Raw genomic sequence first — 16,505 nt, 5'->3', positions numbered from 1 at the left:
TGCTCAGTATTTCTGGAAGATAAATCACAGCAGGATTAACTGAACCAGCGAGCAGAGGGAGTTTAAGAGACCAGTTAGATGATTAGAATAAATAGGAGAGAGAAAGAGAGAGAGAGTCCAGACTGGGGCTGTGGGTATGGAAAGGTCAACAGATGTAAAGAGCAGTGCAGATGGGTAGGGCTTGGAAGGAAAAATGAAAGAGCCTACAGGAGTCCTGGGTGGCTGGAACTGGAAGCTGAGCCACAGGTGCCAGTCTCTTTCTTCACCTCTGGTCTCGAGGACAGGATTGGGCAACAGGATGCATGAGGAGGCCGCTGGTGCATTCTTGGAGTCCCCCCACCCCCACCCTTTTTTTTTTTTTTTTTTTTTTTGTCGCTCTGCTTGACTACCACTCTGCTGAGAGCTGGAGGTACAAAGTTACTAGATGGGAGGTTCAGAAAGGCCTTAATGACTGCCTAGCTTAAAATATTTTAATGTACTATGTGTTTTTGGTTATGACACATGTGCTATACCCATTATTTACTATGCGTACTGTGGCTGGTCATCTTCCTAGGGCAGAGCCACATGTCAAGGAGATGACAGTCTAGTTCTCCTTTGGGGTTGATGTTACCTTATTTGAGACCAGATGTGGGCCCCTGAGCCAACACATTTGTTTAAAGTGTCTGATAGGACCTTTTCCTGTGGGCCCCTGGGAAATGGATAAGGGTGTGTACATGGGTCAGCACTGCTGTGGAAATCAAAGGCTTGCTACAGCAGTGGCACAACAACACTGCAAATAGGTATTTTTTCGCACAGGATTGCGCAGGTTGTTGTTCAGTGTCCTGTGATGGTTGGTGCCGTCTTAAGAGTAGAATTAAATAAGATAGTAATAATGTGAAAACTAAAAATAATTCCTACTTTCAGTTCTCTCTCTCTTTTTTCTTATTAATACAACCAATCCAGGAAATACCTTCATTGGATCAAGAGAAAACCAAACTTGAGCCTGGTCAACCTCAGCTCTCTCCAGGCATCTCAACTATTCATCTACATCCACAGTTTCCAGGTAACCTCTCTTGATCTGTGCTATTCACAAGTGTATTATGAACAAATAAAAGACTAAGATAAGGATTCTTTTGTCTTTGATTTTAAAGTTTGATAAATTGGAGCACCTGGGTGGCCCAGTTGGTTAAACGTCTGTCTGCCTTCAGTTTAGGTCATGATTCCCGGGTCCTGGGATCGAGTCCTCTGCAGGGAGCCTGCTTCTCCCTCCCCCTGCTTGTGCTTTCTCTCTGTGCCAAATAAATAAAGAAAAATCTTTTAAAAAAAATTCAATAAATCATTAGAATGCGTAAGTGAAGTGCCATATGAAACATATACTTAAGTATCTTAATATACTTATAATGTTAGTGTGGGGTTGGTCATGTAAGTTTTAGAATGGTAAAAGGAAGATAAGATTCTCACAATTTTCTATGGCCAGGAGTAGGTACATATTATTAGAATGTTTTTGAGGGTCATCATTTGATGAAGGGTCATTTTTCTTGGCTTCTGAATTGTTCTCATATATTCTTGCTAATGTTGAATACCACGAGCTTCAGGGATCTATAAGAGTCCTTAATTATCCGAGTACAATTGTGATATGCTATTAGACTTAAATTATGCTTGCATTTTGGGATGGGATCTTAAAACATCTAACAGACTTTAATTTTTCCATCCTTTCCTTCCTCATACAGTAGTTATTGAAAAAACGTCACCTCCTGTGCCTGTAGAAATAGCTCCTGAAGCTTCTACATCGAGTGCCAGCCAAGTGATTGCACCTACGCAAGTAACAGGTGGGTGTGGTATTATGTTATACAGCCTGTGCAGGAGACATGAGGGAGAGCTTCCTTTTGAATGGACTATCAAAATTGTATCAGATGTATAAGATAGCGCTCATGGCAGGGTTAGTGATAACAGCAAATATTTGGAAATAATCTAAATACTGTTAAAAAGGAGGAATGTTTAAATAAATTATGGTACATATACAGTGAAATATCACATAGCTATTAATGTTGTAAAAAAATATTTACTATCTTGAGGAGATACTTATGGCACAATAAGCAATGCGGGGTATCCTGGGTGGCTCAGTGGTTTAGCACCGCCTTTGGCCCAGGGCATGATCCTGGAGTCCTGGGATTGAGTCTCACATCAGGCTCCCCGCATGGAGCCTGCTTCTCCCTCTGTCCGTGTCTCTTCCTCTCTCTCTGTGTGTCTCTGATGAGTAAATAAATAAAATATTAAAAAAAGAAAACAATAAGCGATGCAGAACACAATATGATTTCAACTTTTTTTTTTTAATGTTTACAAACAGAAAAAGATACAGTGCATCAAAGTGTTCAACTATCACCAGTTAATAGGGTCATAATCTTTGTTCTTTGATGTATTTTTATATATTTTCAAAATTCTTTATAATAATTTTAATCAGTGACACATGAACATTTATGATAATGTGAAACAAATCAGCAGCATAAAAATTACTATCCTTAAAATATAGTGAGCTCTTATAAATTAGCAATAAAAATACTAACAGAAAAGTGGGAAGGGGCACCTGGGTGACTCATTTGGTTGAGCGTCTACCTTTGGCTCAGGTCATGGTCCCAGGGTCCTGGGAGGAAACCCTGAATTGGACTCCCGGCTCAGCGAGGAGCCTGCTTCTCCCTCTCCCTCTGCCTGCCACTCCCCCTGCTTGTGCTCTCTTGCTCTATCAAATAAATAAATAAAACCTTTTTTAAAAATGAGGAAATACTAAAATAATATAACAGATAATTTATAGAAAAAACATAATAGGAAATGTCTAACAGTAATCAGAAATGCAGATTAAAAAATTATTATCAAATTAACATTTAATTTTTACTTGAGTAAAATTGAGGTCAAACACATTGCTGTGAAAGAATGTAAACTGGTTCAACATTTCTGGGAAGCACAAATTGGCATAATGTATCAAGAGTTTTAAAAATGTTGAGAATTTTGACTCAGTGATCCTATATTAAAATATCTAGTGTGAGGAAATAATGTCCTTGAAGACTAAGATAATGATTTATATAAATGGATACTTACAACGGCATCAGGTGTAATAGAGAAAAAGTAGAAATAATCTAAACATTTAACTATAGGGAAGTAGATCATTATGCTACATCTATACATTGAAACATTACACTGCCATCAAATACAGTATTTTAGAAGAATTTTTTTTAAATCTAGCAGAAAATACTGTTGAACACAAGATGAAACATATGAAAATGAAGGAATGTAGACTGTACATTACTGTAATGTAGATTGTACTGTACTATAACTATACCAGTTATATAAAAGAGACTTATGCATTAAGAAAATACTGGAAGAAAATATGCCAGATGTTAGCAGTGATTATTTTTTATAGTAGGATCTAAGAGGTTTGGGGATCTTGTAGATTATTTTCCATATACTGTATAGTGGACAAATATTTTTATGGCCAGAAAAAGATCACTAAGATGCATCATGCCAACTTAAGGTCAGGATGAGATTGGCAGTATATAACAAGAGGAGCTAAGAGAGGAGTTTGCAGCCTTTCTTAAAATATTCCTTCCTCAGAAACATGATATGTATAATTATTCAAATAAAAATGTGCTTAGTAAGTTAATTAGATGAATTATAGTGATCATTTCACAACGTGTGTATATATCGAAACATCAAATTGTACACCTTAAATATGTATATATGTTTTATGTTATAAAACAGTACAATTACATAAATTACATAAAAATATAAAATATTTTAAAATATATAATTTTTATATGTTAAAAACTTTTGCAATTTTCTCCAAAATGTGGATGTAAATTCTCTTAGATATTTGAATTGAGATGTCAGACTGGAAAGTGTTTTGTTTTTTTGTTTTTTTTGTTTTTATGTTTGTTTTTTTTTTTTGAGAGAGAAAGAGACAGAGTGCATGTGCAAGCCGGATGGGGTGGGGGTGGTATGGTGCTTGCTGGTGGTGGGGTGGGGAGGGAGAGGGGGAGAGAGACTCCCAGGCTGGCTCCATGACCAGTGCAGAGCCTGTTGGGGGCCTTGATCTCAAGACCCTAAGACCATGACTTGAGCCAAAATTAAGAGTTGACTGTCTAACCACCTGAGCCACCCAGGTTCCCTGGAAAGTGTTTATAAAGCACCTGGGGTGCCTGAGTGGCTCAGTTGGTTAAGCTTCTGTTTTTGGCTCAAGTCATAATCCCAGGGTCCTGGGATGTAATCCTGCTTCCGGTTCCCTGCTCATCGGGGTGTCTGCTTTTCCCTCTTCCTCTACCCTTCCACCCTACTTGTGCTGTCTCTCTCAAATAAATAAGTAAAAAATCTTTTTTTTTTTTTTTTTAAAAAGCATCTGTATGTTCCAAGATGAAATGAACTTGCAAACGAGTGCTAAGTCACATCATGGACCACAATGCATTTTTAATCAGTTCAGGGCACCTGTACCCAGAGCCATAGCCTTCCCCAGTAATTGCATGGCAATTGCTCTTTGGTTTTACTCTTAACACTGAGTTAAGTGATAGAGAAATATCAGATCTTCTGAGTACCTCTAGAGTGATACAATGAAACAATTTTTTTTTTCTATATAACCATGGCTAAAACAGTTCTTCCCTATGAGTGATTTATGCATCTGCTCACTTTATTAAGCAGAGCCTCTTATAGAGAGAACTCTATAAGTCTCTATAAGAGACTTTGCTATGCGCTGCAACATGATATACAAAGATGTAATAAACCATCTTGGATGGCAAGGATCTTCTCACTGTTGACCTCATTATTAAAAAGAAAAATAGCAGCATGACATTGTAATTTACTAGGTCTAAATACTGTATTTCTATATTTCTCTTTTCCAGTGTATAAATACAGTTTTGTGCCTTTTTAATAATGGCTGACTTCAGTGGGTAGACGTTTTGCAAACTAGCTTTGTAGAGGTTAATTAAGTTTGGCTAGATAAATGCAGTTTTGCTACTTAAATGCAGCTGTGTGAGGAATAGCAAATTGAAATTACCTAGCTTCAACTGAACTACAGAGCTGATTTTTTTTTTTTTTTAAAGGTAGCTGTGCTCTATGAAGTTGTTAGAAGACAGCTTAATTGGAGTTTGGCAGAGATATAGGGTTAACATCTGCTATCACATGTTTGAAGCACAAATATTTCCTTCCAGGAACAAAGTGACATTAAAATTTTATCCAACGTTTGTAGGTGTTCCTGCTTCTTATAGTAGAAGAATCTGAAGCAATCCATGGGGAGAATATTATAGTCTTTGAATTAGAATGGTTGCAGCTTTAGAGCTACACAATAATCAGTAATCTACACTAGAACAAGAAGACTGTTTTGTATCAAAGTTAATCTAAATCAAGCTATAAATGTTCCCATTGGTTTGATATGAAAGCCAAACATATAGACTGAAGGAGCAATCTGATTGGCTCTGTCAGGAATGTTATACAATGTTTTTTTCCCTAAAACACAGAGGAGATAAATCTTACTTGTCACTATTACTTTGTCTCCTAAATTGAAGAGAGGAGCAGAATAATATATAGGAATCTTATCTAAAATAAATAAAATCAGCTCCACATTGCTTAAGGATGATATCTTTATGGTAGTGAGGTTGGAAATACAACCTTTTCAGATTTCTTCATATACGCTTTGACATGTATTAATTATAAAGTGAGCCACATATTTGCAGGAAATAAGTGTGATTTTTTTCACTCTTAGCAGCTGATTTGGTGGCTTGCAACATTATTGGCATACTGTTTCCAAATAGATTATACATTTCAGCATATAAATTGATTTAGCATAGTGTCTTAATAGCTCAAGGATAGGTTGGAAAATCAAACCTCTGGCAAATATTTACAAACTGGAAACATCTGCTTCAATTGTTGTGGGACAATTTATGCTCATTGTAGGGCAGTTAGGAAGCCAGGGTATGTTTGTAAACCTTTCCATGAGTTAACATTTGATGCCTTCCTCCTCCTTTTCCCAAACTTCCTCAATGGCCCTTGCATACCAGCCAGAAAGTATTCTTTGACTTCCATGACTACCTTGTGGAAATCTTTGTAGTTATCATAGCCCAAACATTATAAAAACCATTTGCTCATCAGAGCTTTTCCCTTTAAAAAGTTTGTCTCTAAAGCATATTGCCGGCATCATTACAGCTTCAGTGAACTATGTATGCTGATGGAAAATGAGCTCCTTGCTACATGTAAAATTATCAAGCTTTAATATTTCCAGGTTTTATTTATTTATTTACTTATTTATTTACTTTGAGTAATCATCCGATGAAAAAAGCAAAAGGTCAGCATACTCATTTTTGTATTTTGCCAAAAGCTTTTTCATTTTTAAAAATATAATAAAGATACCAAACTCTTAAATCCACTGTTGGCCTTGTTGCTGGGATAAATAGAGTATTTGGTTTTCCACTGGCTTTTGGTCATGGCTCTTTTTCCAAGTTTTAAATGGAACTCTAGTGAAAGAAACAGAATATAGTCCTTGACCTGGTGAAGGTGAAATTGTTTCAGGGGCATGTAGAATAGAAGATCAGGTGGTCCTGAGGACCGGGAGACATGTAATGGGTATTAGGGGTGAGTCTGGTGGGAAGAGTCTCTTCATGATCTCTTTGGGAAACCAAACATGCTAAAGAAGACAAGACATTTTCATTAACTAGAGTCCCCTGGAGACCAGTAATTAAGGCTTCCTGTGTGAGGCTTTGCCATAATTTTTGTGCTTATATCCACACAGTGCTCAAGGAAATGAATGTTTCAACATAAATTGATCCATTATGTGGGAGCAGGTTAACATCCCTATGTATGAGTGACCTCTTAGAAAAATAAAAAATACAATATTTTTTCCCTAAAAAAAAGGGAAAAATGAGAGAATTTTTTGAATTCTTCTTCAAGACAATACCCTCAGGACTCACCTTTCTGTGTAATAAACCCTCCTAGCGAATGAAAATCTAATAGAAGAGGAGGGGAAAGCACAGGAAGAGGTGGTTAGGAGACTGGTTTTAAAAATTCTAAGGGGGTTTTGAAGGTGTTACAACTCTTCTTTCCACTTAGAAGGGTGGAGTCCTACCTCAGGGATGGGTGGGAGCTCTGAGGCTAAACTGATGAGTTTAATTAATTACTTGTATAAAAAATGGGACAAACAAGGTAGGAATCAAGTATATTTTAGCAAAATCCACTCCTCAGATGTATCTCTTAGTACCCTCTAGTGGTGTCAGAGTAACATTTTCTTACATATGTTAATGTTCTGCCAACTGTGATCAACATTTTTTAAGCTGTATCTCCATGTACTTTATCTGTGAGGTAATCAGCTAAAGATCCTCAAACTTACCTCATAAATATTTATTCCCTCATAGCTTCTATTTAAGATTCTAGGATGGAAGGAAAGGGCATTATATTCTTTTCATTTCCCAAGACAAAGGAGTACAATTCTTAAGTATTTTTCCTGTCTTAGAGCTGATGTAAGAAGAAACTATTTAAATATATTGGCAGACTGTGGTCTCAGAATGTATTATATTTGAATTAAACATCACATATTTTTGAAGGTTTTTATTCACACATGTAAAATTTCCATTCTAAAGCTATGCCTGAGAAGTTACAGATATTTGGTAATCAACAAATTGGTATGTACTGGCATTGGGGCAGTGAGTCCTGCTCAAGCATTGCATGAAAACTCCAGACTTATAGCCTTTGAAGTTGTTTTGAATCCTCGTCCCTACTATATTAATTCATCTTCTAATTTCCCTTTTTGCAAATCTGATCATTATGTCTCTTGTGTTGTAAGAAAATGGCAGAGAAAACTCTTAAAGTAAGATCAGTAATTACAAAGAAAATTGAGAAAAGTAAATACCAATAATTTGCAGAGAAGGCATCTACCTACAATATGGAATAGAGGGTTAGAGATACGATTTTCACACTATTCCACTAAAGAGTGCAGAAAAATATAGAGCAGAAAATACCAATTCCCATAATCATAACATTGAGCTTTCTTTCTTGTCTTCTTTTCTGTGTATATTGTAATTTAGGTTATATTCTGTATTTGTAACCAGCTATATTTTTTAACAAATAAGCATTTTCCTATCCTGTCAATGATTATATAATTATGCTGTATATGCTTCATAATTCATTTTTTTGCATTACTGCCAGTCACTTAAGTTTAAGCGGTTATGTTAATTACCCATGTTTTTACTCTTTTGAGTTATTTTATTTTTTCCAGGATTTTACGTTATACAGACTAAACCAATTTCTTTTTCTGATAATAAATTTGCATAAGTAGGTTCCCTAATGGTATAAGCAGTTTATAAATGTGTGAATTCAAGTAGATACTGCAGCTCTGTATTCCTATGCTTGCTTTTAAAGTCTAGTGACTTTGCAAATCACTTGAACCAGTTGTCTTAAAGTCACAGCACAGTGAATAACACTTGATGAAGAATGTGGTTTGGGTTTTGGAAAACAACCTCAGCCCGAATTTAGGTCATTTCCATAGTGAGTCTTTGTTAATAAAGCACTGTTTTTCACATCCTTCTGCAGAATGCATAGTAGGTTATTGGTGATGGTAGCACACCTGTTTTTCTTCTCACTCAAACCACAGACCCCTCCAACAAAGCTGTTGCTGTAACTGGTTGTACTTGAGGCTCCAGTCTTTGGGCATTTGGGCTCACCCATGGCAGCATGCCTTTTAAACATTCTTTATTTTGTGATGGCCATGGGATAATAGTCCAAGGTAACACTGTTACAAATGTGCAATAAATGACTTCAAAAGGAACAGCATTTACAATCATGATGTTAATGGCTAGCTGGTGTTTTGTACACACAGAAAGGCATTGTATTTATTTATAATTCACCGTTAAATCAGTAAATTAAAAAAATTAAAACATATGGATGAATTAGTTCCTTTTTAAAATTTCTTTAATTTTTAAATTCCAGTATAATTAACCTGTACCATATTATATTAGTTTCACGTGTACACTATAGTGATTCAACAATTCTGTATATTACTCAGTGCTCATCACAAGTGTACGTTCAATCCTTTTCGACCTATTTTACTCATCCCCTGATCCAACTTCCCTTTGGTAACCATCAGTTTTCTATAGTTAAGTCTCTTTCTTGGTCCCTTTTTTCCTTTGTTCATTTGTTCCCTTAATTCTGCACATAAGTGAAATCAAATGATATTTGTCTTTCTCTGATAGACTTATTTTGCTTAGTGTTATACTCTCTAGAATCCATCCATGTTGTTTCAGGTGCAAGATTTTGTTCTTTTTATAGCTGAATAATATTCTTCTGTGTGTGTGTGTGTGTGTGTGTGTATTCTTTGTCCATTCATCTGTAGGTCGACACTTGGGCTGCTTCCATAGTTTGGCTGTTTTAAATAATGCTGCAGTAAACACAGGGATGCATATATCCCTTTGAATTTGTGTTTTTAGATTCTTTGGGTGAATAACAAGTAGTGGAATAAGTAGATCATATGGTAGTTCTGTTTTTAGTTTTTTGAGGAACCTCCTTATTTTCTACCAGTGACTGCACCAGTTTGCATTCCCACCATTAGTGCACAAGGGTTCCTTTTTCTCCATATCGTCACCAACTACTTGTTTCTTGTGTTGTTGATTTTATCCATTCTGGTAGGTATGAGGTGACATCTAATTGTGGTTTTGGTTTGCATTTTCCCTAATAAGGAGTGATGTTAAACATCTTTTCATGTGTCTGTTGGCATCTGTAGGTCTTTGGAGCAATGTCTTTTCGTGTCTTCTGCCCATTTTTAAGCAGATTATTTGTTTTTTTGGTGTTGAGGTACATAAGCACTTTATATATTTTGGAAACTAAACCCTTATCGAGGTATATTATTTGCAAATATTTTCTACTATTCAGTAGGTTGTATTTTAGTTTTGTTGATTGTTTCCTTTGCTGTGCAGGAGCTTTTTATTTTGATAAAGTCCCAATAGTTTATTTTTGCTTTTATTTTCCTTACCTCATGGGACATATCTAGAAAAATGTTACTATGCCTAATGTCCGAGTAATTATTGCTTGTGCTCTCCTTTAGGGTTTTCAGGATTTCAGCTCTCACATTTAAGTTTTTAATGGCTAACTTTTATTGAGCGTGTATAGTGTGCTAGACATTGAGCTGTGTACGTTGTTTATCTTTTTTGAACCTGACACTCAAGTTGGTGCTCTGATTATTCCCATTTATCTCACATGCAGAAAAAATGAGACATTGAATATTTGAGCTAAGAAAAGGCAGCAAGATTTGTGTTTGCACTGTCTGCAAACCTGGGCTTCTACCAGCAGGACTGCCCTACCACCATGATGCCTTTATAACTCCTTACAAAAGTCATTGAAAACAGACTAAGTAGGGGATCCCTGGGTGGCTCAGTGGTTTAGTGCCTGCCTTTGGCCCAGGGCTCGATCCTGGAGTCCCGGGATCGAGTCCCATGTCGGGCTCCCTGCATGAAGCCTGCTTCTCCCTCCGCCTGTGTCTCTGCCTCTCTCTCTCTCTCTCTCTCTCTCTCTCTCTCTGTCTATGGTAAATAAATAAATAAATCTTTAAAAAAAAAAGAAAACAGACTAAGTAGAGTAAGTCCTCTTAGAAGGCCATTTTTGAATCCTCAGGAAATTAAGGCCATCTTACATCTTTTTGATAATTAAGCTCATTTTGAGGTCCTTCACCCATCATGGACTCCTATGACCCTGCCTCTACCATGGTGTGTACCTGAATGAAGTGAGGACTCAGGGCCAATCTGCTCAGGCCTTATAGAAGAAGCAAGTCTCAAGCAGGAATCAATAGGAGCACAAGGGAGGAATTTAGCAGAGAAGATTGGGAAGAAGATTCTACTCTATCAGTATAAATATGGTGATGTTGAAATTGGCTGATTAAGAGTGAGTTAGTTACACTGAGAAGTTTGGCTTTGATTATAAGTGAATCTTTCTTGAAAATTAATGAGAAATTTTGGAAGAGGTTGGACATAATTGTTGGAAATTGGCTTTTGTAAGTGATGCTGCACTAAACAAAAGGGTACGTGTATCTTTTTTTTTTTTTTTTAAGATTTTATTTATTTATTCATGAGAGACACAGAGAGAGAGGCAGAGACACAGGCAGAGGGAGAAGCAGGCTCCATGCAGGGAGCCCGACGTGGACTCGATCCCAGGTCTCCAGGATCATGCCCTGGGCCAAAGGCAGCGCCAAACTGCTGAGCCACCCAGGCTGTCCATGTGTATCTTTTTGAATTAATGTTTTTATTTTCTTTGGATAAATTAGAGATGACTTTTGTCTTCTGATTGCATACCTGACAATGCACTAGTCAGGAAATCCACAGGAATGGTTTGAAAGCGATGAAATCTTTGTTGACGTCTGTTTTTTCCTCTGTTGTTTATTTTTAAGAAATCAATGAATGTACTGTGAACCCTGATATCTGTGGAGCCGGACACTGCATTAACCTGCCTGTGAGGTATACCTGTATATGCTACGAGGGCTACAAGTTCAGTGAGCAACAGAGGAAATGTGTTGGTAAGAGATACTTGTGATAGGTGAAATTATTAAATATCAACTGTTTACACATTAAGAACATGTTTTATGTAATTATCATGGGAATTGTTATTGTGCTTAATTTTTAAAAATTTGTGTCCCTGAACTAAGGGAGCCCAAAAAGAGGTTAGCTAATCTCCTGAGATGCTCTTATCTCCTGGTCCAATGCTACCTACCTGGCCAAATGTAATACAATTAGATAAAGGTGAAAAAAAAAAAGGATGAAACAATTTTCAAAGATTTCTATGTATAATAAAATATTATAATAAAACATAGAATAAAATAATAGAATAATAGAAATAGCTACCTACTAACATATATTTAGCAAAATAATATTTATATGTAGCAATAAAGGCTTATATTCATGTAAGTGCATAAAATTTGATTTCTAAAAGCAACTTCTAAACTGAAAATAAGCTGGCACAAAGCTATTAATGAATTTACAAACACAGAATCTCATACATGGTTCTTTGGAAAGAATGTATCTCAGTGATGGATAGCATTATGGAAATCATTTCAGTGCAATTACATTAACATTATATTTAACTTCTCTTTTTTTTAGAAAAAGGAGATTCAGCACTAAGAGTTATAAGGCAAATGTAAAGCAACAAAGGCATATTCCAATTAATACAACTTTAATATGCCTTAACCATTATGCAAGATGTGTGAATTGTGCTTTCTGGTTTTGTACATATATGTGGGGTTAGTCAAGAGGAGTATCCACCTCTCCCATAGCTATTTGTCTTGAATTCGTGTACACTGTAATGTATTCTATTTGGAACCCTAGAATATAAAAGTTGAAAGGGGCAGTTGATTATCTGGTCCAGCTTCAACCATGTGTGCAGTAAGTGAAAGAGTCCCTTTCACAATATTTCTGGCCATCTCTGCTGAGCTGGCCTGGGAGTCACACAGCGAATTTCATTGCTTTAAGGACTCCATGTATCTGGTGGGTCCTTCTGCGTTGACCCAAATCTGTCTCTCAGAAACACCAACATCATAGTTGTAGTTTCAGCTTTTCAAACAATACACCCTAAGCATATTTCCTGTTTGCAATAACCATCCTTCAGGTATCTGGGAAGTATGATCATGTCTCCTTTTATTGTTTTCCTCGGTTATAAAGGTTTGGTGCACAGGGAATAGTATGCTAGTATTTAATGAACAAGGAGACAGAATTTCATGCTACACTGCACTAATCCTTTTATCTGTATTTTTGTTAACAGATATTGATGAATGCACTCAGGTCCAACAACTCTGCTCCCAGGGACGCTGTGAAAACACTGAGGGAAGTTTCTTGTGTATTTGCCCAGCAGGATTTATGGCCAGCGAGGAGGGTACTAACTGCATAGGTAATGTCCGGGTTCTTCCCGATGCATAAATTTCCCCATCTGGGTTATTAGCTCCCCTAAGATCCCATCAATCTTACTGCTTATTCAGGCAACCCAGAATTTATTATTGAGAACCTTTTATGACATAGTCATCTGCTTGATACTGGAGGATATCAAAATGGAATCTTTTCTCCAAAAGATGAAGAGTGTCAGATGTGTGCAGAGCCCGAGGTGTTAAATGTTTTGGGTCTCACATAAATCAAAACCACTCAATTTTGAAACACGTCACATGAATCGAAGAGATGGTGGCAGGAATCGGTTATTTTATTCTTGACTTCAAACTGACCTGGGAGATGGAACAGGTTTGAAATGATATTGTGGGAAATAAAACTCAACAATTCTGCTTTCTGCTTCGTGTAGATGTTGACGAGTGCCTGAGGCCAGATGTGTGTGGGGAAGGGCACTGTATCAATACCGTGGGCGCCTTCCGGTGCGAATACTGTGACAGCGGGTACCGCATGACCCGGGGAGGCCGTTGCGAGGGTGAGTCTGTACCACCTCCAAGTGTGGAATACACATGATCCTGAAATGCAGGGCTGAGTCCACAGCCGGGGCCACTCAGCTCCTGGCCCGGTACTTTCTCTCCTCTGCCGATGTGTATATGACACCAGCTCATCCAAGCTCTTCCTGCCTTCTGGAGTCACAGCCTCTTTGCCTCGTTTCAGTGGCTTTGTCTGGATTATTTTTCGTCTTCATGTTCTCCTTGTCCACTTCAACACCTGCCCTTCCCTGGAATTTGTAGTGAATTACTATAGAACAGTTAGTTGCAAATTATTTTAGCATAAACCCGACTTAATTACAGCATCTGGATCATTCATCTGGGAACATGGTGCAGGTTCACCCACTGTTGATTTTTAGTTTCCCACCTTTTGGCCTTATTACATTCCTTTCTCTATCAGCTTCTTTCTTTTATGTGTATTCTGGGATTTGCTTACAAACCCTCCACAGAAGCACTGCTTGACTAACTCCAGGTCAAATTCCAACCATGCTAGATAAAATTTCTTTATTAGTGACCACAGCAATGAGTTTGCTAGTGTTATTTAAAAAAAAAAAAAAAAAAGTTCTGAAAAGCTTTTGGAGCATGGTCAGAATGATTAACCACTTAATTTTTCTGCTCATGTTTGTGTCCCAGTTATGGTTCTATCTGAAACCACCCATGATACTTTTTAAACAATTCTTTTCACGAAGAAATACATTGCTTAGATGCTGCCATGGATGTGTGCCGGCAGAGGAGCAGGGGTCTCTGAGCACGTTTCTGAGGAGCCAGGCTGTGTGGATGGTGCCAGTTCCATGGGGCTCTTTGCCTGGCTGCCTGGAGATCAGCCTGTTTTCTAATACGGCTGGGCTTCCAGGCTGAGGGAGGAATGGACAAGTTGGTGCAGGCTGCTCTCAGCTGTCCCTGGCTCCTCCGTGTTGGTTTTCTTCATGGATCTAATGACCCAGGCCTGAAGGGAAAGCTAATTAGATATTTTTTGGCAGCCTGCACCTGCCGCTCCCCCTTGCCCCTTGTTTAGCCCCTTGCATTCTGATCTGGAGAGAAGTGGGAGCATTTTACATGACTGAATCTTTAACCAACTCAGATCAGAACAGAACTCTAAGGGGGCTCTCCTGGCAGCTGAGGGCCGTGGGTCAGCAAGGGGTGAAGCATCCCCCTCTCCTCTTACAGGGGACCCTCCTTCCACCCTTGAGAGGCAGCATGGCCCTGGGAGAGGGCAGGACCATGGCATTGGCTCCTGACTCCCACGTTTAGTAACTCTCTGGCTTGGAGCCAATGACTGAGCCCTTCTGAAAGCTGTGAAACAGGAGCTGCAAAGTTAACTTTCTGGGTTGTCATAGGAATAAATGCCTGTTGCGATATCTTGTGTGGTGCCTATCACCTTGCTAGTTCTCAAGAACCTCCCCATTTTCCCCGATGACTTTGTTTTTGCATAGACCCATCTGTATTTGTGGAAGTGTTCTTTAAAAAAAATTGCATGGGTTTGTCTACCTGACAAGCATTTATGTGCACAGCAACACTCCCCCAAAAACGTCAAATGCTGATTGTTAGGTTCTGCATATAGTTTCAGGATGGGAAAATAAAAATGCTTAAGTAGGAACAGTAGCATAAGTATAGAAAGTAGGAAGGAATAGAAAAGAAATGTGAAAGTTCTGTAAGCGAGTGGGAAGCAGTTAGGAGACTATTCAGGAATATTCAGTGTATGGAAATTAACAGAAATACTACCAGGGTTCCCTGAGTAGATGATCTATAATTCTACCCCCATGAAATGGCTTGAAAAGAAAAAGGAGCTAAATAACATGGCTGTTTCCTAATTTCGTCATGGACCAGAACCAAAGGTCCCCAGGCTTCTGGCTCACCGAAGATTTTCTCAGCTGCCACTAACAAAGTTGCTTTCAAACAGCGCCAGTCTCCAAGGAGTCTCTTGTAGTTCACAGACATTATCTCATGCATCCTTACTTTGTTCGCTTAAGGTATTCCTAGGCAGGTAGTCCCTAGTCTTTAAATGAGGGGACAAGCAAGCAGAGGTGAGACCAGTGGGGAATTCAGGGATGTGGTCTTATATTACTCAGCATTGCACCTTATCTATTGGACCAGCCTTTCTCAATGACCTTCTCTGACTTAGCAGTTGTAGTTCTATTAAAAAAAAAAAAAATTCCTTCCAAAGAAGAATGTAATGCTGTTTGGAAAATGAAACTGGCAAGCCTCATCTTTTTGTAGAACAAGAAGTCCCAGAACATCTGACCTTAAAAAAAAAAAAAAAAAAACAACACTGTGTGTCATTGTCTATTGGCAAGGATTTTTCACTGATAGGAAAAAAAATTACCACACTGACCTGGTGCTTATTCTATTAATATCATCTTCAACTTTTTTACTTTGAGCATCTTTTTTTTTTTTTTTTTTTTGCTTTAAGCATCTTTTCACACTTGTCTAGTGATAAGCGGAGATAATTGTTTAGAATTTACCAGAATGAATGACTGTACCCATTATATATTTCTTTCACTTTTTAGCTTATGTCCTGAAAATTGTTTATATTTTAAGCATGAGAAGACCTATATACAGTTTAAATGAGAACGTAGACATTAAATCCACTCACTTGAATTCAGAATCCAACTCCAGAAAAATGATCATTTTGAATGGGGCTGATACCCATGGTATTATCACCCATGATAAATTCTTGAACCATTTCCTGTACCCTGCTTCTCCCCCATTCTGTTGTTCTACCATTCTTAAAAGTGCCTAAAGCTGTTGTAGTACTAACCTGTGTCATAGCCCCAACTGTACTGAAGGTGTTTTTTTTTTTTCAATTCACATGGAAAAGAATAATAATGAAGAACTTCAGTTAACTGTGAATGTGAACAATAAGGTATATTTTTATTAGAAAATATTACCATATGATCATATCACCATGTTTTCTGGAAACTCTTGGAAGTATTTGATGAGTTCATTCTCTCCTAATGTTTTTTTCCACCTCCAAGGAATTCCTATCCTATGAAAGGTTCTAAATTATCCAAACCTAGGATATTTTTGGGTCCACGAAGTCAAAGCAAGGATTTCCCTAGAGCATCCATTGTCTGCAGCTCTCTGGCCATTCATGTCT

At 37.7% G+C, this 16,505-nt stretch overlaps 1 protein-coding gene across 12 annotated transcripts in view; it reads left to right on the top strand.

Moving 5' to 3' along the window:
• Positions 1 to 16,505, top strand: part of LTBP1 (latent transforming growth factor beta binding protein 1) — a 392,695-nt gene that overhangs the window by 268,063 nt on the left and 108,127 nt on the right. For all 12 annotated transcript variants that reach the window (XM_077843646.1, XM_077843644.1, XM_077843645.1 and 9 more), the window contains 5 exons: positions 943 to 1,042; positions 1,710 to 1,808; positions 11,381 to 11,506; positions 12,745 to 12,870; positions 13,270 to 13,392. In XM_077843646.1, coding sequence (XP_077699772.1) covers positions 943 to 1,042; positions 1,710 to 1,808; positions 11,381 to 11,506; positions 12,745 to 12,870; positions 13,270 to 13,392 — 574 coding nt within the window. The remainder of the gene's footprint in view (positions 1 to 942; positions 1,043 to 1,709; positions 1,809 to 11,380; positions 11,507 to 12,744; positions 12,871 to 13,269; positions 13,393 to 16,505) is intronic.

The sequence above is a fragment of the Canis aureus genome, chromosome 12 (assembly GCF_053574225.1).
Source record: "Canis aureus isolate CA01 chromosome 12, VMU_Caureus_v.1.0, whole genome shotgun sequence".
Taxonomy (NCBI): Eukaryota; Metazoa; Chordata; class Mammalia; order Carnivora; family Canidae; genus Canis; species Canis aureus.
Note: the sequence above shows the minus strand (reverse complement) of the source record. Positions and strands in the feature narration are given on the sequence as shown.